The 23,985-nt window shown below is 36.0% G+C and overlaps 2 protein-coding genes across 11 annotated transcripts in view; one reads left to right on the top strand and one right to left on the bottom strand.

Annotated features, from left to right (window-relative positions):
- The window catches only part of RALGPS1 (Ral GEF with PH domain and SH3 binding motif 1), an 81,138-nt gene that overhangs the window by 16,133 nt on the left and 41,020 nt on the right, over positions 1-23,985 (top strand). For all 10 annotated transcript variants that reach the window (XR_009279223.1, XR_009279224.1, XM_058853928.1 and 7 more), the window contains 2 exons: positions 550-642; positions 2,511-2,637. Coding sequence is in view for 8 of the 10 variants with exons in the window: in XM_058853928.1 (XP_058709911.1) it covers positions 550-642; positions 2,511-2,637 (220 nt within the window). In the remaining 2 variants the exon portion in view is untranslated. The remainder of the gene's footprint in view (positions 1-549; positions 643-2,510; positions 2,638-23,985) is intronic.
- ANGPTL2 (angiopoietin like 2) lies at positions 6,734-23,692 on the bottom strand. Its single transcript, XM_058853931.1, has 5 exons — positions 23,219-23,692; positions 13,753-14,609; positions 9,359-9,552; positions 8,847-9,117; positions 6,734-8,324 (listed from the first exon to the last, which is right to left on the bottom strand). The coding sequence occupies exons 2-5, from the start codon at positions 14,558-14,560 to the stop codon at positions 8,125-8,127; spliced, it is 1,473 nt and encodes a 490-aa protein (XP_058709914.1). The 5' UTR covers positions 14,561-14,609; positions 23,219-23,692; the 3' UTR covers positions 6,734-8,124.

Genomic DNA, 23,985 nt, shown 5'->3' with positions numbered 1-23,985 from the left:
CATCTTGACAGCTTTATTCCAAAGTATTATCTGCCTGAGATCATTGTATTTTGAGTAATTGTCAACACACAGAGTAAATTTAAAGTACATTGAAGTGAGGTAAATTTTTTCATATAAAACAGATTACAAAGGCAAACGATGTGTTGTTACTTCTGAGAGGGTTGTCAACATCTTTGTGTAATGTTTCTGCTTGATTAAATCTTTAATTTCCAAAATTACATGAATTTTCAAGAACAATGCATCAAATACTTTTTCCTATTTTATGTTCCTGAAGGAACAGCCTTAGTAAACAAACTGAAATCCAGTGCTGTTTGGATTTTCAAAACTGAAATGCCTCTTATATTGGTGGGTATACTTGTAAAATTGGCGACTTTTAAAGTGGTCTTAAGAATCTTGCACATGACAGCATTGGATAATACTTTGTCTGTAGTTAGATGGAAACTTTGTATTTTATTAATGAAAAAATCGTGGTTTATTAATGCAACTTTGATATTAACCAAGCCTACTTCCCTTTCCAATGTGCTAAAAGCTATTATTCCCTTTTTACAGAAGCTTCTGGAACTGAATAATCTTCATTCTCTTATGTCTGTGGTGTCAGCACTGCAAAGTGCACCGATCTTCAGGCTGACCAAAACTTGGGCTGTAAGTGTTGCCTTGACCCTTGTCCCTTCTGTTTTGTTTGAATTCTGAGGTTCTTTGGAAATTTGTCATTTTGTAAACTCTGGAAGAGGATGCTTTTATGTTCTTGTTTTTGTGGTACTGTGGTAGCAGAGGTAGTGGTCTGTTAAATGTTCTGTGAAAAGCAGAAGAACAGCTGCATCTATTTTCCTGTAAATTTCCTGTTTTCCTGTGTGTTCTAGAAGCCACTGGTTATATGCTCAAGAAGGCTTCTGTTGATAAGTAATCTTAGAATACCCTTGTACAGAACATGTATCAGTGTCCCCTTATCCAAAACATAGTGTGTCATTTAATACATTACCTAAAAGGAAGAAAAAAGGCATGTTACAAATATACCAGTATTAATTTTGTGATTATTATCTGATGCATTTCAGTTTTTATTTATTTTAGAAATGAAAAACATTGATAATTCTATTTTCAGAAACTCTGTCTCTGGAAGGCAGAATTTCTTAGCAAAACTTAGAGTAAATTTAAATATTTCTTTAAAGAGGAATATGCAGTTATAGGTTATTTCTACTGTATGTAATATTTAACTAGAAAAAGGTTTCGGTAATTCTGATCAATTAAGTATTCTACACACCATGGATCACATTGACTGTTCAGCACTTATAAAGATGGCTATACTTAAGTCTTAGATAAGTTTTTCAAGCTTTTAAAATGCTTGCAGTTATTTTTTAATTGCTCAGAATAAGGTTATGGTCTAATAAAAAAGTAAGTACCTGATATTTTAAGCAGCTTGTTGAAGCTGGAAATAAATAGGGAAAATTGCTTATGTATGAAATGAAGTATGTGAGTAATTTGACTTAGACCTAAAGAGGTGCCAGGCTCTTTGTAGGCACAGTAGTTCAAAAATACAATACATTGCAGTGGCAGTACCTCAAGCAATTCTCAGTGCTGCTAAAAAGAAAACAGCAATATTGTTCTGATGTAATATATTTTTATTCTTTTTATGTTATTTTTTTTATTAACAGCTAGACTTAAAAGCTAAGTAGTACAGGAAATGGAATTTTCCAGAGGAAAAGATATGTGAAGGAATGTGCTGTGGAGCAGCTGTCTGTTGTCAGAAAGGATACAATGCAAGAAGACAGTGTACAGTGCCATAATTCTCCACTCACTCCAACTCAATTGGCTTTTAAAACCATCTTAAAAATATTGCTGGGATTTCTTAAGCCAGCTGAAACAGGAAATGCATTCTTATAGCTACAGTTGTGTATTTTATGTTTACTTTTCAGCCCCCTGTGACTAGGATTTTTGCAGTATCATGCATTTTGTTATTCACAATCATATTTGTTTTTCTAGTTTTCTGTAATAAGTCTAATAAATAGAAAACACGGATTTAATATCACAATTATTTACTTTCCATATACTTTTTTCTGAAAAGTTTTGTCATACACCTAATAAGGTACTGTTGAAATGGCACAATTTGCATTTATTTAGAGCATTTTCCATTGCTGTTTGTACTTCTAAATTCAGAGGATTTTTAGCAACTTTGCTAAATTATGAGAATGTTGGTGACTGTATTAGAACACACTTTTTCTCTAAAAATTTAATATTGCTGAGGTTATTACTGACAAATTAGTCAGAAATAATGATAATGTTTTTTAATAGCTTAAGATCTACAGTAAATTGTAGGTAATTTTTTTCTAACAGGTAGTGTCCCATGACAGGTAGCACATTTTCAAACATTGTGTTGCTTTGGATGGTGATGGAAAATTTAATCTTAATGAGACTATGCTTTCCTTTACTCTGTGAAATTCAACAAGTTATTGATTCCTAGTTTTGTGTGGATTTGTCTTTGAAAATTTTATGTATTTTCTCCTTTTTCTCTGTAGCTTTTGAATCGGAAAGACAAGACCACCTTTGAGAAGTTAGACTATTTACTGTCTAAGGAAGATAATTACAAAAGGACACGAGAGTACATCAGAAGCTTAAAAATGGTTCCAACAATTCCATATTTAGGTGAGTGTGAACAATTACCTTATTTATCATTGACAGACGAGTGCTAATGTACCACGATGTGCACCTGAAGAGCACTATTTTGTAGAAGAATGGTTCACTCCATTTTATATTTGGAAAAATTAGTTCAGCTTGAGATTTTTAGGCTATACATATGTTTACATACTTTTGGAAGGACTTTTTCTCTCAGGTGCTGAATAAATATATGTGTATTTCAATGCAAACATGTATTAAAAGTGAGACCTACAGTTAAAATACTGTCCAGTCTTGGTATTGTCTCCTTTTCTTTTGTGACATGCACCAAGTAGCCATTTGATGAATTGGTTTTATGGTGAATATTTCACCTGGAAATATTTCTGCACAAAGGTTATTGTTAATGAAAATGGTCCAATATAATGAACTGTTTTCTGGCTTTATCAGTGATTTAGTAAGATACTAAACTGCAGCTAAAAGGAATAAATATTTTTAAATTGCTGACCCTGGATAACAAGAGCTCAAGAATTCTGCTTAGCCTTCCTGGGCAGAGTTGTTGTCTCTGTATTAGTAACCCCTAAATCCTTGGTAGATCTGCCTTCCATGAACACTTGCACTCTCACTATGAACAAACATAGACTTGCATGCACAGCCCCGAGATGTCAGGATTTCTTCAACTCTGTCCGATACCACATTCTTTTATCTGAATTGAACATGGTAATTTTTACCTTCACTGGATAAACCCTACCTTGTTCCTTACACAGCTTGAGGCTACTCCTGACATTATGGACTTAAGTCGTTATTTGTTGCCTTCACAGTAAATCTTCAATTACCTCTCTTCTAAAAGGAAGAGTCTTTGGATTACTTGATAATGCCTTGTACAGATGCCACTTGGCATCCTTGACAACTTGTCTGGGCAGTGTTTCAGTCCTGTATCCATTTTTTAGGGGAACAGTATGCACATGAAGTGTACTACCTGCAAAATTCAAGATAAAAATGCATATTGTATTTTACAGTTACTTCAGGAAGCTTTTTGTGCTCTACTTAATAATTTCTGACCTTCTATTACCTCAAAGTTTAGCAGCAATCACAGAGTAGCAATCATGCTATTGCTTATTGTAATGCTAAGATTATGCCTTTATTGGCATTGGTTTGCTTTTCCTTTTTTGTATTGAAAGTCAGAATTCTTTTTTCCCCTTGTATGTAACACGGTATGTAGATTTCCATCTTCTGTTTTACTGTTCAAGCAGTTTGTCTCATAAATCCTTCTGTAAGTCCTATCAGTCTGCCCTTCTGTTTTCTCCTCTCAATTAGTGAATATCAATAGTAGATTTTTGTTCCTGTTAATTCCTGTTTTCAGATCACTTATGAATAGGTCAAGCAGCATGAGTCCTAGTACAACTTGCTGTGGAAGACATTAAGCACTGCTTATGTAAAATATTTCTTATTTAATAAACTTGATGGCCATTCCTAATGGCCATACTTTATTGAAAACTTGGTATGAATTACTGAAACTGCTTTGTAAATAATTTCAGGTTTGAATGAATATTTAGCTTATCAAAGGAGACTGTTCAATTGAGACTTGTTTCAGTAAATAAATGTCTTCTCAAGGAAGACAGCAAGACAGCATTACTTACAGAACAGCTTCTTTATTCTGTTTAAATGAACAAGTAGACCCATAGATGATTTTAGCAGTAACTACTGAATATACAACAACTGAATGAGAGTGACAAGGTGTGAAGATTTGCAGAGTTCATGGGCATCCTGTTTTGTGCTTTAGAGCCTCTTGTCTCACTACAAGAAAGTTACTTAGTTGTGAGAGAACAGTTCTTGTTTCATCTGTGGAAAACTGAGATTGTTTGAAATGAGCTGGAGAACATACTGGGAAATAAAAACTGCTGCTTAAGTTTTCCAGGTACTCTGGTTTATAAAATTGGCTCACAGCCTTGTGTAAGAAATGTTTTAATACTGTCCAGTTATTAAAAAATCACCCCAAACCACTTTTGTACAAGATTTAAAATATTTCTGAAATGAACATGCGTGTTACAAGCCTAATAAAAGACTTGGATAAAGAAAGTGAAAGGAAAAAATCTGCATGTTTCCTTCCTAACCCAAGTTCAGCATTGAATCTGAAATTCCTGATGGTCATTAGCCAGTCTCCTTGAGACTTTGAATCCCCCAGATATTGTATCTTGTATTTCATACACGAAAGACCCTCTCCCTGCTGATGGCAAAGACTAGGCAGTGTTGCTGTTCTTGTAAAGTAAAGCTTTCCTTGCATTGCAAGGGGTGTAGTTGGACATTTTGTGTAACCAGATTCATACAGGAGACAACTGCTGGTATGTTTCCAACCTCAGGCTATAATATGAGATACTAATATATTCCTTACTGTGTTTAAAACTACCATTTAAGCATCCAATAGTTTTGTTTTCAGACAGGTCTTTCAACTTTAAAAAAGAGACCTTAAAAAAACCAAAACAACAAATCATGAGATTGGCAAGGCTGTGATGTGGACTGTTGGAAGTGTTTAGTCACAGTGTGATTTAAGAAAAAATAGCAGTCACATTGTTTTGAAAATTCATGAGTGTAATTGCTAGTTACAGCGTTTTCTTGTCTCATTGGTGGTGATCTTTTAGGTTGTCTCTGTATGTTGCAGAAGAAACAAAGTCATGTATGATCTCATAATCTATAGATTTGTTGCGCTGTTTTTTATCTGCTTGGAACATGACAGTGGGGGTAATTCTGAAAACTTTGAATGATAATAGAACAGTTTCAGGAAAGAATTCTTTGGAAATGTGTATACAAAATAATGAGTTGTCTTCTGAGGTAACATCAATCTTATGACAGTCTTTTGTCTAAATGCTATAGGTGGAGCCCCACTGTTTGATTCCTGATATGTAGATAATGTATTAGTTTGACAGCATTTTTTTTTCTCTTCTGAAAAAGACGGAGATATTTAAAAAATTTAGAAGAGCAACCTCAGTTTCCTATGGCACTTCTTGAAATGGAGGCTTAGAGGAGAATTGAAGTTAGAAATCTTCTCCATAGTGTTACAATTCTCTCTTGTATGAACTCACCTAATTGTGTTTTTGCTAATGATAGGAAAGTGTATGATATGGGATTTTTAGACTGCAGTGTTGCCAAGGATGTATATTTGGGGAGCAACGAAATAATGTAATTTAAACCTTTGGAAATAATTAGGGAAATGGGAAAAACTAAGGTCTTTCACAGTTTGTCGTACTACAGTAGGTGAACCTAGTACAAACTGAGTTCTGTTGTGTGAATTTTTTAAAAATACAAGCAGAGTGAAATTGGTGATTCTGCCAATGTACTTGCCAATTAACTTCACAGTATAAGTTCCATACCCCAAATGTTTAATTATTTTTGATACACCAAGCTGTGTTTAAAATAATTTTATGCAAATATGCAGATTTTATGTAAAAATTACTAAGTTCTGTTCTCACACATGGTATCTCCAGGTAATCATGAACAGACTTCTGTGCATTATCTTTTATAACTACGTAGATGAGTATCTAGGTAAATAACTCACCTTTTAGATAGAAAGGTTAAGAAATATGATTATTTTAACAAAAGACTGTCAGCTTGAACATGGGTTTAAAGCCTATTATGAGTGTATACTATAAAGATGTATTTCCAGCCATATGTCCAGCCACAGAAGAACAGCCATTCTAGGGAATGCCTCATTCTTGAGATCTGCACAATGGATAACTGAAGTTCTCTGCATTCTTTCTTCAAGCCAAGCATGAAGTAGCCTTAATGCTACTAATTGTAAGAGCACTGCAGCCAGGCTTTAGGGCCAATAGGTGCATTTCTTATTTCTAATCTAAAATTTAAATCTTTTCCAAAATTCAGTAGACAAACCCATGGAAGATGAAGTTTGAATACCGTTTGAAAAATTTGGCTGTTTTGTATAACCTAAAAAAAGTTGTTCCTCCTTGGGCTGTGTGGAATTCTGTATTTTTCTCAGCTGAAAATTGTTTTGGTTTTTATGTTGAAATATTTAAACACTTCACACACATGAACAGTGGTTGTGTATCAGAGTTTGTTTGAATCAGAGGCAGACTAATGTGAAGTAATCTGAACTACACGATGAAGTCTCAACATGTCAAAATAATATTTGTTACTTTATTAAGGGTTATAATATTACAGGGGTAATCTAATATATTAAAAGCCCTAGTTTCAGTTGTATACAACACATGCTACATCACACATCATACTGTGGTAAAGATGTGATGAGGTAATAAGGGAAAATATGCAAACACACACACAAATGCTCAATGTCATACAGGCTGACCAAAAAATATGTTGAACTTGTAGAGGCTTTTATGCTGCCTCTTTTATGCATTCTTTAACTTGTATTTTTTGTAGTAGTTGCTGTTTTTGTAATGGGTGTGCTAACAATCTGTTATAGAAACCTTTCTCAAAAGAATATTAGAATTCTGCCAGTCTGTATTTCATAAGTGTGACTGACTTCTAAATATAAATGAGTAAATCTATTTAGTAATTTGACAGTAATGTTATAATTGTGAAATATGTTAAAAATAACTTATTTTTGCTACTGATAAGTTCTCTATATAATTTTTAACTATAGGCTAAGGCTATTAAATAGCTTATAAATTGGTATCCATCATTTGCCTGCAAAGTTGGATAGACCCTTTAATTTATATCCAGCCATTTCTGGTTACAGAGGCTAGACAGCAGGTAATCACTGAAGTCAGGTTCAAAATACTGTAACAGTTGAGTAGTATAACGTGTTGGCTGTAGAGCTTATAATACCTGTTATAAATCTGGGTTAATTTCCATATGCAAGTAGCTACTTCATTTTGGTAAGAAAAATAATTTGTGTTTTTAATCTAAATATTTGAATTAATGATGAATTTTTATAGGAGCAGATTATTTAAATGCATATAGTGAAGGGAAAAGGCCAGATTTATCAGGACAATGATTTGAGTATCTGCTCTCAAAACAGAATTACATAGTGCTAACTTTATTCATGGTAGTTAACAAAGTTTATGTAATCATCATACTAATGTACATATGCCAGCTATATAGTTCAAAGGATATGATTCCTGTGTCAAATGATTGATTGCTTATAATAACAATAATAATAATAAAACTCTTGCTGTACAGTTTGTAATATTTCCTGTATTAGAGAATATTTATACATAACATACAAAAATACTTAGATGTGGTGGCAATATTTTTATCATCCAACTTAATTTACAGGGAATAAAAAGCAGGAAGTTTATCTACAGTTTTCATCTAAACTGCAAGTTCTAATAGTACTAGAAGGTGTTATGAATGTTATTACAGTTCCTTTTCTTCAGCTCTTTTTCCTGGGATGATTCTTGAAAATATAATACACAAGCCCTCATATCTTATCAGTAAATGTACAGTATCTTACATTCCTCATTTCTGAAAAGATAATTTCAGGTAATACCATAATAGCTTTTTATGATTTTTAGAACAATAAAGCAAACCAAGAGAAGAGTTATTTCAGTGAAATGTGTTAGGGTTAGGTCTTATCATCATAACAACTTTCTTTAGTGAATATGATCCTCCCCGGAATTCAGCCCAGTAAACACCATCCTGATATCGACTGCGGTAGTGTCCTCCACGATACCAGACTCCATTGAGATTTGAGTGAGCACATGCATTGTACCACCATCCTCCCTTCTGGTAATGAGCACAGTTACCTGCAAAAGAAATCTCCAGTTCAGGCTGAGAAGTAAATGAAGAATCTTAAAGCAAGAAAGCTAAGTACAAAACTTAGTCGTTTTTTTTTGGTTCGTTGTTCTGGGCTTTTTTAGTAACTGTATGTTTACCATGCAGATACCCTGTGGTACAAACTGAACTTAAGCTTTTTCAGGAAGCAACTAAGTACTTAAGTTCTACAGATAGAATTCTTCTTGTTACTTTCTCTTTCCTGAAAATCAGTGTGTGTTACTGTAGCAAATAACCCTTCATAGGATATTTTACAGACCCTTGTCTAGTGTAAAAACTTTTAGTTTTGGTGTTAGTATGTATAAGGGTTGACACATCAGTTTGTACTTCATAAGGTAGTAATTGACAAATACCTTTTAAAGTGATTTATTTATTTATTTATTTTATATATATGTAGGACCATAAGTATTTTTCCTTTAAAAAAAAAGATAAAAAAGGCAGGGGCAGGAATGTAAAGGCAAAAAATGACAAGGCAGCTGAGAGGAACCTCCTACCTGTATATACATCGTGGTCTCGGTCTAGCGTGGTGAACTGTTTGCCATTGTGCCAAGTGAAAGAATCTCCTGCATTGCCATTGTAGCGTCCCAGTCTTAGTTTGTAGTACTCACTCTCAGGCTCCAGTCTGAAGCTGGCATACTCAGCAAATACTTTTCGACCTGACCAGTCTTCCATTGTTATGAGTAGTTTGTAGTTGCCTTGATTTGTTAACCAGTAAATGTTTTCTAATCCAAGCCAATATTCTCCATCTATATTACCAAATCCTTGCTGTAAAGGAAGCAAGAGAAGCATGTTAATATCCTGCATTTGTGTTAGTGGTAAATCCAAGTGTATTCTTAAGTAGAAAACTGCAGTAACTTATTTTATAGAGACTTCCTCTTCTGGAAGGGTAAACACACAAGTTCTTTTTCAAGTAGGTTCTTGGCCAGACTTTAAAATCACCCTTTAAGTTAGCTTTATCAGTAGGTTTCAGAGGGTGGAAAACATTAATCAACTCTCTTGTCCTAACCTTGTATGTCTCCCAGTTCCTGAAAAAGTTGACAGAACCATCCAGCCGTCTCTGAATGACAGTCCAGCCGCCAGGGTCATGCCGTTGGTCACACCAGACCTGCATCAGCTGGTTTGTGTTTTCTGGTTTTACAAGATAAATGGAGCTTGTATCATGGCCATCTTCTAACGCTTGTAGACAGTCTCTCCAGGGCCCTGTGTCAAAACAGAAAAGCTCTGCATCAAACTGCTGTTGAGCATTTCTTTAATGCAGGGCAGTATCTGAGTTGGTAGGTTTTTACACTAGATTGGTTTCACTGAATAGCATATTTGCTTTTCCTCTTACTAAAGGATCAGTATCCACCAAGTGTTTTCAAACAGATTCATTTATTGTAACTTTATTTCTGGAACATTTCACAATGAATTATTGATAAAGGTAGATTAAAAAAAAAAAAAATTAAGGCAGCTGTACTGCTATTTTTACCATCAATTATATCTTTGAAGAAACTAAATATGAATGACTCCATAGATGAGCAAGAATTTCCTTTAGAAAACAAAACAGTAAGTTTAACCTTGGTTTTATATTGGAGAAATTCAGCTTTTTAGATCCCGAAAAGTGTCGCTGGCACAGACATTAACAGTGGAAGCAGCAGCATAAATTCAGACTGTAGGTCTTACTGCTGCCACCTTAATAAATTACAACATAACATGGAATTTAAGATTTATTTTTTTTTACATGGAATGCTTGTGAGAGAAACTTTATATAAATGAGAAGACTCTTAATATACTTTGCATTCACATAAATTGCCGATAACTCAGTCTTGTTTTCAGAAAGAGAATGCATTTTTTCCCTTCAGTTCAAGAGAGTCCATAAAGAGCTTATGGTTTTTGAAAGTATCTTATATTCCTGATTTTTCAAGAAATTTTCTCCAGTGGTAAGACAGAATCTGTTTTAATGAGTCTGAGAAATTCAGATATAAATGATTTAGAGTCTGTGTTGATATCTGCAGATAGACTCACCCAGCTGCTTTGATTCCTGAGCAGAACAGTGAAGTCAACAAGAATCCTCAGGATTAGAGATTAGAGCCCCTGGATTGATTCTTCCTGCCCACTGAAGGAGTAAGGCTTGTCAGATCTTCTGACTAGGAGCCTTACTGAAGCATATATTGCTATCAAGAGCAATTTCTGTTTTCAATTATTTCAGTCCTATGCTTTTTCATATTTCACTGTCCAACACTAGTAATGATACTCAGGAAATGAGTTAGAAATAAATTAGCTTTATAGAAATTATCTCAGTGTTTTGAAGACTAAAGTTTTTTTGGTATTTTTAACTATTTTAATTAGCAAATCAGTGTACAGAGAGGCAATCCAAGTCTTTGTTCTGTGGCCAGTGCTGTGTTCTTGTTGCCTCAGTCATAATCAGAGACTGTACCTGGAGCTGTGCTTATAAACCCCTTCTCCATTTCTTCTCTAACTGATTTCTGGTAGTTAAGATGTAGATGCCATGCTCTGTCACACAGTTGCATGGCTCATTATGAGAGGTGGGAAAAAAATGTTAATGAGCACTAATAATTCAAATTGCTCTGTTTTTTTTATCATAATGTGTATGTCGTGGCACTTACTAAAAATAAAAAAATAAAGTCATTATTGAAGAACTCCTAAAATAGTCAAAGAGCTTTGATTTTGTCTTTGTAAAAATATATATTTAGCAGTATGCATTGTAGCATTATACTGTTCTAATCTTGAAGTTTCTTTTATGGCATGTGGTAGTGGTGCTCTAGTGCACATGATTCTTTTTTCTGAAAGTGATTTAAGATGAACTATTAGAAGTATTTCAAAGTAGAATTTGCTACTACTTTTCCATAACAAGCCTTTTTTTGTCAGATAGTAACTTTTCAAAATTTTAACTAGGGTATTTTCCCTTGAAAAAGCGACACCCTGACTTTAAGGTAGGTTATTTTGATAAAACTGTCTCTAGGGAGTTGCAGAATCAGAGAAAGGCTTGGGTTGGAAGGAATCTTAAAGTTCATCTCATTCCACCTCCTTTCCACAGGCATGGACATCTTCCACTAGACCAGGTTTCTCCAAGCCCCATCCAGCCTGGTCTTTGACACTTCCAGGAACGGGGCACCTACCAAAAAAGCCAACAAAAAAACTACAACCAGAAAGCAAACAGTGTGGACAAAGTTAATAGTGAAACTGAGACTAGTAAGAGTGTAGTAAATCTGTTATTAAGAGAGAGTACTGGTCTACTGCTTTTTGAGAAGGGCTGTCAACAGATTAATAGAAGACACTATTTTTCTTGTATTTTCCTCCAGTTTTCATTGCACAGGTTGGCTGTGATCAGGTGGTTAGTACAGCCAGGAGTTTTGGCTAAGGTTGGGAACTCAACACATAGTTGGAAAGTACTATGGGTGGATTTTTTCCAGTGTCAGGGCAGTTGTGGTGGCGGGGTTTGTTTGTTTTGTAGGATGTTGTTTGTGGGTGTCTTTTTGGTTTTTTTTTCTAGTTCCCTCCAGACTCCTGACTAAAGCATCATTTATGGCATTAATTTTAAGGAGGGGTTTTGTTTGAGATGTGCTTTGTGAATGAACAACATTCTGGAGGATGAGGAAAAGATATTAAATGTCTCATGACTGAAAAGAAATATGAGGAGAGGGGAAGGAGGATACCCTGGAAATAAAAGCTTAATTAGTTTAACTTCAGTGGTTGGAAATTTACTTGAACAAATAAAAAGCTGCAAGTGAGAAAATGAAAGAATATTATGATCAATTTGTGCAGAAGAATATGAAATTTATTTTTCTGGTAAGTTATGTGATCTAGGGAGAAGAAGCAGATGTGAAATCTTATCTTAGGATTGTGGACTGCCAAAGGGACCTTTGGAGATCAGTGTGAAAAATTCCTGGATAACCAGCACCTCCACAGGTGAACTACAGGCTTGGGTGTTCTACAGGCTTGCAAACTGGTTCAGAATTAGCATTTTACTTTTCAAAAGCAGGAAAATGTATGAAGATAGATTAGCAAAAGTACTGTGCACCTGAAGTAACTTTTCTGTTCTGCTGTTTGATAGTGAATCCTCAGCTCCAGTTTAAGGACTTGAAAGCACAAGGAGGATGTGGACCAATTAACAAGTTTTCAAAGAGTGTAAGGGAACAAAGGGGAAAGGTATTTCACTTCCAGAAAGATAGGGGAATACTGTTCCAAGCTTGAACCTACTTTGAGATTCAAGTAAAAATGCAGTTATTAGAGAGGCCATGGTGTGTTGCTCCAAAGGAGTTGTAGTAGATCTGATTTTCTTCTGAGAAATTTTCCTTATATAGTACATCAGAACCATGATATTTCTGGCAGAGGTTTGCGTGCCACAATACAGGCTTTGGTGCACTATCTTTGGGAATTTGTGAAAATATTGCTTTGTAGCAAAATTTTTTAAAGACTTAAGAGACTCAGTGGTGACTTGCTCAAATTTCTTTCATTGTGAGTATTTCCACAGAGAAACAATATGGGGGTGGTTTGGTTTGGTTTTTAACATGCCACAGTTGCATTATTTGATAATCCTAAAAAGTTTGTTGATGTTCTTTGGAATAGTTTGCATATAGCCATAAAATATATTGAGTGTAGTTCCCCTGCATTACTCTATTTCACTTAGCTCTGAGTTCAGAGATCTGTGAGTCTCTTATCTTTTTTTGTGAAGAAGGTATGTGTTGTCCACACAGTGAAGAGGAAACCTTTCTTGTATGGAACCCATACCTCAACTGTTTTGGGTTTGGGTTTTTTTTTTCCAAATGTGGGACCATGGTGAAACTGAGTTCTTTACCTGGTATTTTGTTATCACATAGATCAGTTGATCTCTAATGTGATATCATCATCAAATCATGCTTGTGGCAGAACTCCTATGACTTTTAATAAGGGCTGTATAAAATCCCCTTATTCCACCACTTGCTTCCATTCACACCTGTTTAGAGCACAAGTGCCCCATATAAGCTACAGGGAAGATACTTATTCTTTTTTTTAATTACACAAGCACATTATCAGATGCTGTATGTTGTAATAACTTCACACGTTTACACAGTGTCAAACTCCTTCAGATGTCGTGAACTAGCAGCTCAGTCTTGAGCAAAGGTAAATAAAACTTAGATGACTTGATTAGTAAGTTTTTTCTGAAAGTCCTTTATCTCATACATGTAATATAAATGATGGGTTTGTCTTGGCAAAGTAACATGAGAAAATTCTGTGAGTCTAATGTGTCTGTATTAGACATTCACAGTAATTTTTTTTGCTTTCTGCGTTTCTACTACAGCATGTATGTAGAATTTGCTAGCTAAATAAATTCTGATTTCATTTCTGATATTAAAATTAAAATGCTGCCCACTGCATATTAGCATAAACTAATGTAAATGTATCAATAATATTACTTACCGGATGGTTTATCAGTTGAAGTTGGAATACTAGTAACTGCAGGCATGGTTGGTAAGGTAGGTGGCAGAACCTTTAAGTTCTGATCACTTTGAATCTCATTAGTAGATATCTGGTTATTAATGCGATTGTAAGTAGGAGGCTGGTACATTTTCATTGGTGGTTGTGGAGTTTGTGGCGGTGGCTTTATTGATGGCATCCTTTGACAATGTTCTTCCAGCTGGGCAATTACTATTGTCTGATTATTGGCAATTGACATCAAATGTTGATACTTGTGCTCTAAGTCTTTGTATTTGTTTGCAAGCTGTAACATGTCTGCAGTTTGGTTCAAAATCTTATTTTCAAGTTGAGAAAGTTCTAAGGCATTATCCCGTTTTCGGATAATTTCATGTAGTAGCTGCATGTAGAGTTGTGTGACACGAGAATTCATATTTCTGCTCTCTTTTCTTAAGAGTTTAACTTCATTAACAATTCCACCATCCACCTCTACCAGTTGCTGGAGAGTTTCTATTTGTCTCTTCTGTTTAAGAAGTTCATTGTTAAGTAACTGTAATTCTTGTTTATTTACCCTGTTTTCAAGCAGAACTTCAGGCTCCTTAGAATTAACACAAATGGCACCTGTCACTCTCTGCTGAGGTACAATAAAGGTGTAAGTGCATTTGTCCTGTGTGTCACTGGAACGCTTATATCTGTTCATATAAATGAATTCTTGAGCCTTTTCCTTTTCATTGCCTTCAAATTCCTGTGTTTCACTTGTAGTAACTCCCACAACAGTTGCTAGCATTAAACAGATGAATCCTCTTGTCATCATGATACTCTAGTTCTGGTCAAATACTCTTCTGCAAAGAACTTCCTAAAATCTGTTTTAAAATAAATTTAACAGTAACAAGTAAGAAATCAGTGTGGATTTACAAGTGATAATCTCTTCTAAAACTTACAAAATAGTACCTAGAAACTGTGTACAAATGAGGTATTTTTGTTGTCCAGCATCAACTGTTGACTAAAGTGGACATTATGGGGAGTAGTTGTACCTTTCTATGGTAAGAGCTGTAATTACTAGCTGCAAGTTCATCTAAAGCCTGCCAAGAACCATAAGAAAGTAAACAATAAATAACAAGGATTTGAAGAGTCCTTTCTTCCAGGCAAATACCACAAGTTTCCAAGATTGGCATTTTCATTTAAATATTAATTACACTTTCCATTTCTTAGAGTTAGAAATGCAACCTTTAAATGTGAACAGAATATAAGTTAATATGTATATTAATGCTGCTAAAAGTTCTAGGAAAATCAAACTGTTAATTTGCAGTATTTTATAACTGCATATACATTGCAGGAGATACAACTTAGGTGACATGTAACAGTTTTACTTTATTCAGCTGTAATGAACCTCCATTGCTTAAAAAAAAAAAAGGATAAACTTGTTTTACATTGCTTCCTAATAACTGTAAGTTAAAAACTCTACTACTCAGATATTATAGGCAGTAAAATCTGTTACTTTTCTAGACTAGTAGAATTTACAACTGAAACATTTACTATGACTCTCACTGTCTTTACACTCAGCCTAGTCATCTCATTTCAGAGTCCCTTCTTGAAAGGAGAAAAATAGCTGCATATGTGCCTTGTGGACAGTGATGATGCACAATGATGTAAATCAACTGGTACTGTCCACTGGCATACTGCAACAGTTGCCCTTTGGTGAAATTACCCTAATTTAGTTTTCCATGCAGATTGATAATTCAAGGTGGACAGCTGAGGCCTTCATAGTGTCTCAAAAAATAAGTCAATACTAGAACTTTGTAGGCAACAGTAGACTTGGAAACATGGGCTTAACATTGTCACTGCTGCCAGAAATCCCCCTGTCACAGACCACTCTCTTACCTGCTACTTGAACAGGACTTTGATGTTGTGTATTTCTAAAATTTTTTTGGTTTTGATTTTTAATACTTGTGTATGTGCAACCTAGGTTTCTTAAATAAAATGAATGAAAAATTCAGTATGGAGTTTTTTCAGTGTATAAAGACAGGTACTTTTTAACCAAGGTGGTGTTTCCATCCTGTTTTTCTTTGCTTGTAAAACATTTCTCATGAATAATCATTCAGTATTTAAGTATCTATCACCTTACTGTTTGGTCATCTTTAGTACAATAATTTTTTTAAATTACATGAAATGGTGATAACAGCTGTGAGAAACTGGAGTGAGTCCAGCTGAGTATACACAGCATGGGTAGCTGGAGGCTGACAGACATGATGAATGAAGAGTAGCAGAACAACAAGGTTTATGTAGCCTCCAGGAGACAAGGTAAAGAAACTACTTCAACTACTTAATGGGTGTTTGTAAAGAAGATAAATTCTTTTGGAAGTGCACAGTAAAAGTATATGGTGAATACAAATTACCTCAGGAAAAAAAAGTTGGTTTAATTAAAAAATTGACTTAATTGTGAAGGGTGACTGAGGACTGAAGCAGTCACCCAAATAGGTGGCAGAACCTCCATTCCTGGAAATACATGAAGTTTTGATCTAGGTAAGGCTATTAGCAGTCTGATCTAATGTTGAAACTAGAGTTGCTCTACAAGACGAAGATAAGGTCCCATCCAGTCTAGACTGTTTTATGATTCTAGGCAGCTGCTGACTTTAATTTCAAGCTAATGATGGATATGCATCCTTTATTATTCATACTGAGAAGAGATAGGGTTGTCATTTGTATTTTTCTGGTTTTGTGAAATAAACCATAGGTGTTTCTGTAAAAGATTCAAACAAAGTGACCAGGTCTTAATCCTTCTTAAAATTTTTGGTACATAATTTTGCCTCAGATTCTTATTTGGAATAAACTCATTTTCATTTTGCAAGTAGAAGGGAGTTGTGCTGTACAGAGCTTTTCAAAAATCTTGAAAACATGTCAGATGAAAATCTGGAATTTGACAGAGTTTCTGTAAGTAAAGTAATGCTATTTGGAGCCCTGGAAAATAGGGAACATAAATTCACCCCAGACAGCTTTAACTTGCATAATCAGCATTTGCACAGCAGGTCACACTTGGAAATCCTGGCAGTTTTCCAGGCCTCGTGTTCCTGCGCAGATGACTGGTTTTGCAAATGTCTCTTCCATATAGGTGTAAAATAGTTTTATTTTGTTGTTAGAATTTTAATATCCTTTTTTCCTCCCTCTAAACCTGTACTTATTGTGACCACTGAAAAGAAACTATTTTTTTCCTCAGAGTTCATGTCTGTCTGTTACAGCATCTCCTATCTTTGAGTATGGCTTTAGGGCACCCATACTTTTCTGAGCTGAAGAAAGAGCAACATCTAACAGATTTTTCTCCTGATTTCTTTAAAGAACTGTGTAGGAAAATAATGGGACAGAATTCATCAGCCTCATTATAACATATCATCTTAATGATCATCTGTTCCTACTGCCTAACCATGTGCGTGACCCCTCTCTAGGAAGCCTGTTCTAGGGTTTGACCAGTGGTTGCAGACGGCCACCACTGAATTACATCAGCATAATTAGACCATGCTGAATTGTTTCTCTGTCATGATCTTGCCTGCATTTCACCTTTTCTAAGATTCTTATAAGAAAAATCAGTGGAAGGAAAATCACATTGTTTGTACTGGGGCATTCTCTAACCAGAAACAAGAACCATACTGTCATCAGCTCTCCTCCTTCTTGCAGTCTGTATATGATAATTTTGTAAGCCTCTTACAGTCTGTACTTGTTTGATTAAAAAGAAGTGTTTAGAATGAGGTCTATTTGTTGCATATTGTGAAGGACTACATGAATAAATGGGATTCCTTCCTTTCTGCAGTTGGATTAAAACAAAGTTCACAACATGGTCATTTGAACAACTCTCAATGATTAATCTTTCAGGGACAAAAAAGCTTGCTGGAATGGAGAAAGTAGGGAGGGAAGCCAGAGAAACAATTCTGAGGAAGGATTTAATGCTTTTTTAGTACCTTACTCCTTGCATAGCAGAAAATCAGAGTCTTACATTACATTAGGATTCCTTCCCAGGTGAGAGGAAGATCATATCTGATGTCTAGGACATTAACTTTCAGTTTTCTCCTGTGCCCTGTACTTGCTGATAGTTCTTATACTTAACTGTTGCCGTCACTTGCTGATTACTCAGTTTCTTCCTGTTTTTCTGGCTCCTTTCTCCTTGACCTGTGACAGTATCTCTTCTGCTGTGGACTGGGAGGAAACTATTACTAGGGCCATATTTGTTCCTAGTGAAAAATTCCACTTGGGTAGCTGTAGACTTTTCAACCTAAAAGCAAACTCGCAGGGCTGGGGCAAATTTTCTTAATTACTGGAAATTCAGCATTGTCTGTCTCTTGTCCTCATGTATACTTGACAAAACTTTAACACACAAGCATGCCAACAAAAAACAGGTGACTGAAGCATACTTAAAAAGAAATTATTTTGATTAAACATCAAATGGAGCTTCTAATCAGATTGAAGTAATTTCATTATTTCATTTCTAGATTCTGGTTGTTCAAGATGCGTACTTGGAAAAGCACTTTTCATGGCAATTGAGTTGAGGCAAACTTGTCCTAGTGCAGATGCACCAAACTTCAGTTCTGTCTATGCCTGCCCTACTTAGCAGTATATTTCACTTTTTATTCAGGCAAAATACTTTTTTTTCCTGTTTGTCTTTTCCAGTGTAACTGCATTTGTATGAAAATGTTTGGCAGCATTGTTGTGTGGCATATAATTGTAGCAGCTTTATACTCCTAGCCAGCACAAGTGCTTTAGTTAAAATTTTGGCCTGTATACCAGGTGTTTGCCTATCTGTGTATATAACTGGAAGTAGGTTTGCTCATTCATTGTTTACCCAAGTAAAGATGTTTCCATGATCTGGTGACAAAAGAGGAAATAAACTTTCTGGAAGGGATGTTTCAGTGTTTGATTGCTTTTTCTGTCCAGAGAAAGCAACATAAATAAAATATTTCTTTGGCTTTGCTTTAAGACATTTTTCTGTCCTGTATTCTGTCTTGTTTATATGAAGCTTTTCATTAGTCAAAATGTATTAACTTTTGATTTTTACAAATATCTTGAAATTTATATTTCTGTATATTTCTGAAATCTGTATTTCAAGAAGATTTTAGTATTTTACAATATAAAATTATACAGATATTTTGCAACCTATTGTTTAATTATTGTCATGATCCTGAAATTATAAAGGTAAAAATATCTCTACATGAAAAATATTACTGTTTGGCAAATGTTCATTATTGTTTTCAATCAGCTTGCCTTAAGAGGGAGCATTAGAGGTAGCCATGTCAGCACTATGGTCTTTCTGGGTTTCAGCTAATTACAATATGCATCATATTGGATAATCCAAACTGTATAGCTATTTTCGTTATTTGTTGGTTTTGATGCCATGCCTCGTAGGATCTCATTTTTACTAAAGAGACTGGTTAACTGTCTCTTTCAGCTTTTATGAAATATTTTGCCTGTGGTATTCTGTGTACAAGTGAAGGTCTATCTCCATCAGATGAAAAATATGACTTATAATAACAATCACAGAATCATTTAGCTTATCTGAAAATGCTGCCAGTAGCTGTTCAATGCTATGGCTGTTTTTTGTTGAATGAAATTTGTTCATCAAAGAGACTCTTGCCTTATTACTCTGGAAAGAAATGTGTACATGAAAGCCTCTGAGTGTATATAGTGTCAACATTCTCCCATCTAGGTCTCAAGTGGTTTTGCAATGTTGAGTCTTTCAACCATTGAGAGATGGGCATTTTGTGTCTAGGAGTTTATACCATGTCCTTTTTATACCTGTGCTTTTCAGGGTTCTACAAAAAGTAGAGCTAAAACAGCAGGATGACTACTGAATGGTGGCCGAGCACTGAACTTTATTATGTGTTACTTAACATTACAAGTAAGTTTAAGGAGGAAAGGTTTTGATACTTAAGACATCACCTGTACTGTAGCATTTTGGAAAAGTACAAAAGCAAAAAAAATATCTGTGTGAATCTTGTGTTGAAAATCTTAACTAACACAAATGAGAAAAATAATTGCCTGGATTTCATACCAGAATAGAAGTTTTGTATCTTAAATTGCATTATTATGGGTTATTCCTACAGATAAGGAACATAACAGATCCAAGTACGTAAAAACAATAGAATTGCTTCTTGCTGCTGCTCTTGTATTTCTATGTGTAGTAAACTGCAACAAAGCCAGAGAAACATAGGTGTGACATTGTGATGCATCGATCTATGGAAAGACAGCTTTTGAACACATGATACATGACAGTCTCTCTACTCTTGGAAACTCCTTTACAGAAAAAGCAATTTTCTGTGCTAATACTCAGATGTTATAACAAGAGCATTTCTGGGGACTTGAGTAGCTATTTGGATTGCAGTATAGTTGAGTTTGCTGCAAAGATAAGAAAAAACACTACCTGTTTGGTTTGTAGAACTGATAGTGAGAACCTGGTATATAATGCAGTCAGCAGCAAACTTTAACAAGTTAGAGAAGATTTTTAGTGGCTTTTATGCTGCAGCTGAGGAGCTAAGGAGGCATTAGTTTACTGGGCTATGATAATTATTGTAAACAAGCTGATGTATGGGGTTTCCTACGTGACTTACTCTTAAGCAGAATGCTCAGAAACTGTCAAAATAAAATAGGATTCTCCATTTAAGTCATTGTATCTTTGGGATAACAACTGTTGTTTTTACAATAATCATTGTCAGTCAGCCTCCTTAGAAAGACTCCCAGAGTATTACACACCTTAGAAGTTAATTTCAGGATTGTGGGGGTCATTTTTTTTAATATTTCACTCCATTTTCTGTATAGGGTTTTATTTTTGTGGTGTGGGTTGGGGTTTTTGGAGGGGGGGGTTGGGTTTTTTTGTAATAGGTGACTTCCATTTAATTAAAGAGTGGATAGGCTAGGTCCAATACTCAGCATTTATTTTTGTCTCTATAGATTGCTATGACTGAGGAAGAGCTTACATTCTAGAGGCTCGATTGTTAAGAGTTTGTGTAGGTCCAGTGTGCCAGAACTGAATGCACTGTTAATAACTCTCACATATCAAAGCCTTTTAGAATACCCAGATAAGTGAAAAATGCACATGTAAAAAGGATAACACACACACTTTTGCATAACACTCACACTTTTTGAAATGGTTGCTTTGACTATGAGGAAAAAAATGATAATGTACATACAGATGAGCTCATTTGGCTATGCTAAACCACTGTTACAAAATTCAGCTCTGTGGGTTAATCAGGTCTTTTGTTATGATAATATTTAATAAAATGAGGCTAGGAGTTTTTGATGGGCTGTCTTTTCCTCCATACCTCTGATATGTTCTGTGCAGAGTCCTCAGGCACTGAGGCATATAAAGGAAGGCATGTTCACAAAAAGCATAGTGTTAGCTATAACAGCATTTAATCTCTGAAAGATAAAACTGCTGTATTTTATTGTGAATTCATACATAATTTGATAACTCTGCATTTTAAAGAAGAAACATGAACAGCCAGCAACACATCTTCACTGTTTAATACTTTTGTCTTTGATATTAAAAGGTGTTTTTAGATTAGTGCAGTTTTACATTTTTATTGCATTATAAAAACAAATGAAGCAAAGGTGTTGAAAATATAAAATCCAGCTATGAAAAGATTAGAAGGCTTGGTTTTGCATTTTTTAAAACAAATTTTAGGTTTTTGCTTCTACAGAATCCTTTGATAGCCAGTGTTTGTGGATTTACAGTTAGCTGGCATGTTCCAGGCACCAAGCCAGTAATACAATCTGGATTTCACAACACCATTGTGATAAAACAGACAAGCATGAATTTTTTGAATCTGCTTGCTTTTCTACTCCCTGCCCCTTGTCTTAGAGCTCATGCTCTGTTTTTACTCTTTCACACATTTTCTTCCATGGAATTATGTTCATTTATCCTGTCAATTATTACCTCTCAAAGGCAATCTTCAAACTTAATATGAAGTTTGCTCTTTTCTAAGTGGAGGGAATCCCACTGCTGCAGGGTTTCTTTTAGAATAAACTCACACCTTGACTTTTAGATGAAAAGTATTGCTGTGAAAAACTTAGTGATTTTGTTTTATTTTGTAAAAGGAAACAACAATTCACAGTGAAAATACAGCACAGTAATATGTACACCACATGTATTGAAAAAAAAAACTTAAAAGTTGGGCTTTAAGTTTTAAAGTAAATACATAGGAAAGGGCTGACACATAGTAGCATGTACTGTTAGTTATGAAAACATGATACTAAACAATGGAAAAATTTAACTCCAAACTTATGGCAGAATCACTTTTGCAGTTTTGCCACTAGTTACTTGCTTACACTGTAAAAAGTGCCACACTGGCATTAACCAATGAATTCCTTTAAGACACTTGGTTCGAATACATTCTCTTGTTAGATTTTCTGCCCACTTAAAACTGAAATTTTAGTTCAAGCACCAGTTTCATTTTCTTAAAAGGTAATACTATTTCTAATGAAGGGAATGGAAGACTAAAGCAACGCTTTGGAACGAGAGTATCTTCATGAGGTCTTGGAGAACTTTTGTTTTGAAATACTATCAGTTGCTGCAATGAAGTGCTGAAGATTATGTATCTTTTGTTGCCATGTAACTTTCTTCAAGTTTTGGCAATAGCTTCTTTAGTTACAAGAAGTACAAATTTTCTTCTTGATTAACTAGAGTTTTAGTTGTTTGTGGATTGTTCTTTGTGCTTTACTAAAGTTTTGTCACAGATGTGGAATGTAATTACTGAAAGAAAGCACTGCTTTTGTTGTTGCTTCCCTTAACAGCGGCCTCACCTTATTTTCACTTAATCCAATCACTACCAGAAAGTGCTCATACTGTGTGTGCTCATATGTGTGCATGCACATTGTCCATAATAGCCTTTAAACAGATTCATATTTTAATAAATGTGACTCATTTTACCCGTGAAAAATAGTAGTTAGATCGTGTAATAGTTTGATGCCTACATGAATGTACTCCTAAGTGCTAGTTTCTTTTTTAAATTAAGTTTTTGTGAAATACTTCAAATATTTACTTTATAGACTGTTAAAGTATCAGAAAGTTTTGTATTTCCCTAATCAGACATGAGTGTAAAAACGACTGACTGGAGGTTTCATAATTTTTAAGTCAGATAGTGCTTTAGAAAATAGTAAAAATTATTGGATGGCAATTTTAAGAAAGTGTGAAGATCGAAGTTATGTGCAAAAACAAGTAAGATTTTTTAAAAAATAAAATCGTATTACTGAAAATAATATTAAGGCTTTCACTGCCTGGCACGTAATGTCTCAGCTATCTTTACAACTTTTATTTTAATGTGTGGCGGATTTTTGTTTGCGCTCGGGGGTGTTTTTTGGTTTTTTGAAGTCAAAACCCAGGCTTGCTGCTTTACCTTAGGGAGCAGTCCTACTTTGATAAGCTTACATTGGCTGGGTGGCTCCGTACAGCGGGAGCTGCTCGGCCGGCAGCCCCGGCAGAGCCCGTCCTTACCTCGGCTGTCGCTCTGCTCCTCGGCCGCTCCTGTCAGCAGCTGCCGCCGCGGCCCGACCGCGGTGACATCGCCTCGGCGAGCCGCAGTCCGCGTGTGCTGTGCTGGGACCAGACGGGGCGGACGTGGGAGAGAGGCGCCTTCTCTTCCTCTTCTGCGCTTTTCTTGCTCGGGACCGTTCTGGGCTCGTCAGCCCGCGCCGCCTCCGAAGCGGTACCTTCCCTCGGCGCTCCCGGCAGTCCCTTCAGGCGGCCCGGAGCAGCCTCATTTGAACCCCTGCTCTTTGTGGCAGGCTTATCCTGGCCGGGAAGGGGGAGAGAAGGCGAAGCAGCGGCGAGCTGCGGGCGCTGGTTGGACGGGCGGGCTGCCCCCGCCCCCGGGCCGCCGCGGCACTGGGGCTGCCGGGAGGAGCTTGGTGCTTCGGCCACCCCGGCTGAGCCCTCCCCGCCCGGGGTGCGGTACACGGCCTCGGGGGCAGCCGAGTTCCAGCCGCGAGAAAACGCTAATGCTGCGGTTAAGGGGGAGCTGGGGAGACCGCGAGGAACGCGGTTCCGCTTTGTTAAATCTAGCGGCAGTGAGGGTGTGTAATCGCGGGACTCGGCCCCAAAATGTCGGGGGGCAGGGGGGGGGGAGGCACTTCCTGCCTTAGGATCTCGTCAGAGCGCGTTCAGGGATGTAGAGATGGATGTTCATCCCCGGCACTTGGGCCAGCGCAGCCAGCAGACTCAGTGTACCGCTGAGGGGCTCCTTTCTTAGTACTTCCTAGGTC

Source organism: Poecile atricapillus, chromosome 20 (genome assembly GCF_030490865.1).
Source record: "Poecile atricapillus isolate bPoeAtr1 chromosome 20, bPoeAtr1.hap1, whole genome shotgun sequence".
Taxonomy (NCBI): domain Eukaryota; kingdom Metazoa; phylum Chordata; class Aves; order Passeriformes; family Paridae; genus Poecile; species Poecile atricapillus.
Note: the sequence above shows the minus strand (reverse complement) of the source record. Positions and strands in the feature narration are given on the sequence as shown.

Excerpts from the sequence above, each read along its gene's own strand:
- ANGPTL2 (XM_058853931.1), bottom strand. The coding sequence starts at position 14,560 with ATGATGACAAGAGGATTCATCTGTTTAATGCTAGCAACTGTTGTGGGA. Across the intron at positions 9,553-13,752 it reads TTCAACTGATAAACCATCCG|GGCCCTGGAGAGACTGTCTA; the intron begins GTAAGTAATATT and ends GTTTTGACACAG. Across the intron at positions 9,118-9,358 it reads GGAACTGGGAGACATACAAG|CAAGGATTTGGTAATATAGA; the intron begins GTTAGGACAAGA and ends CTTCCTTTACAG.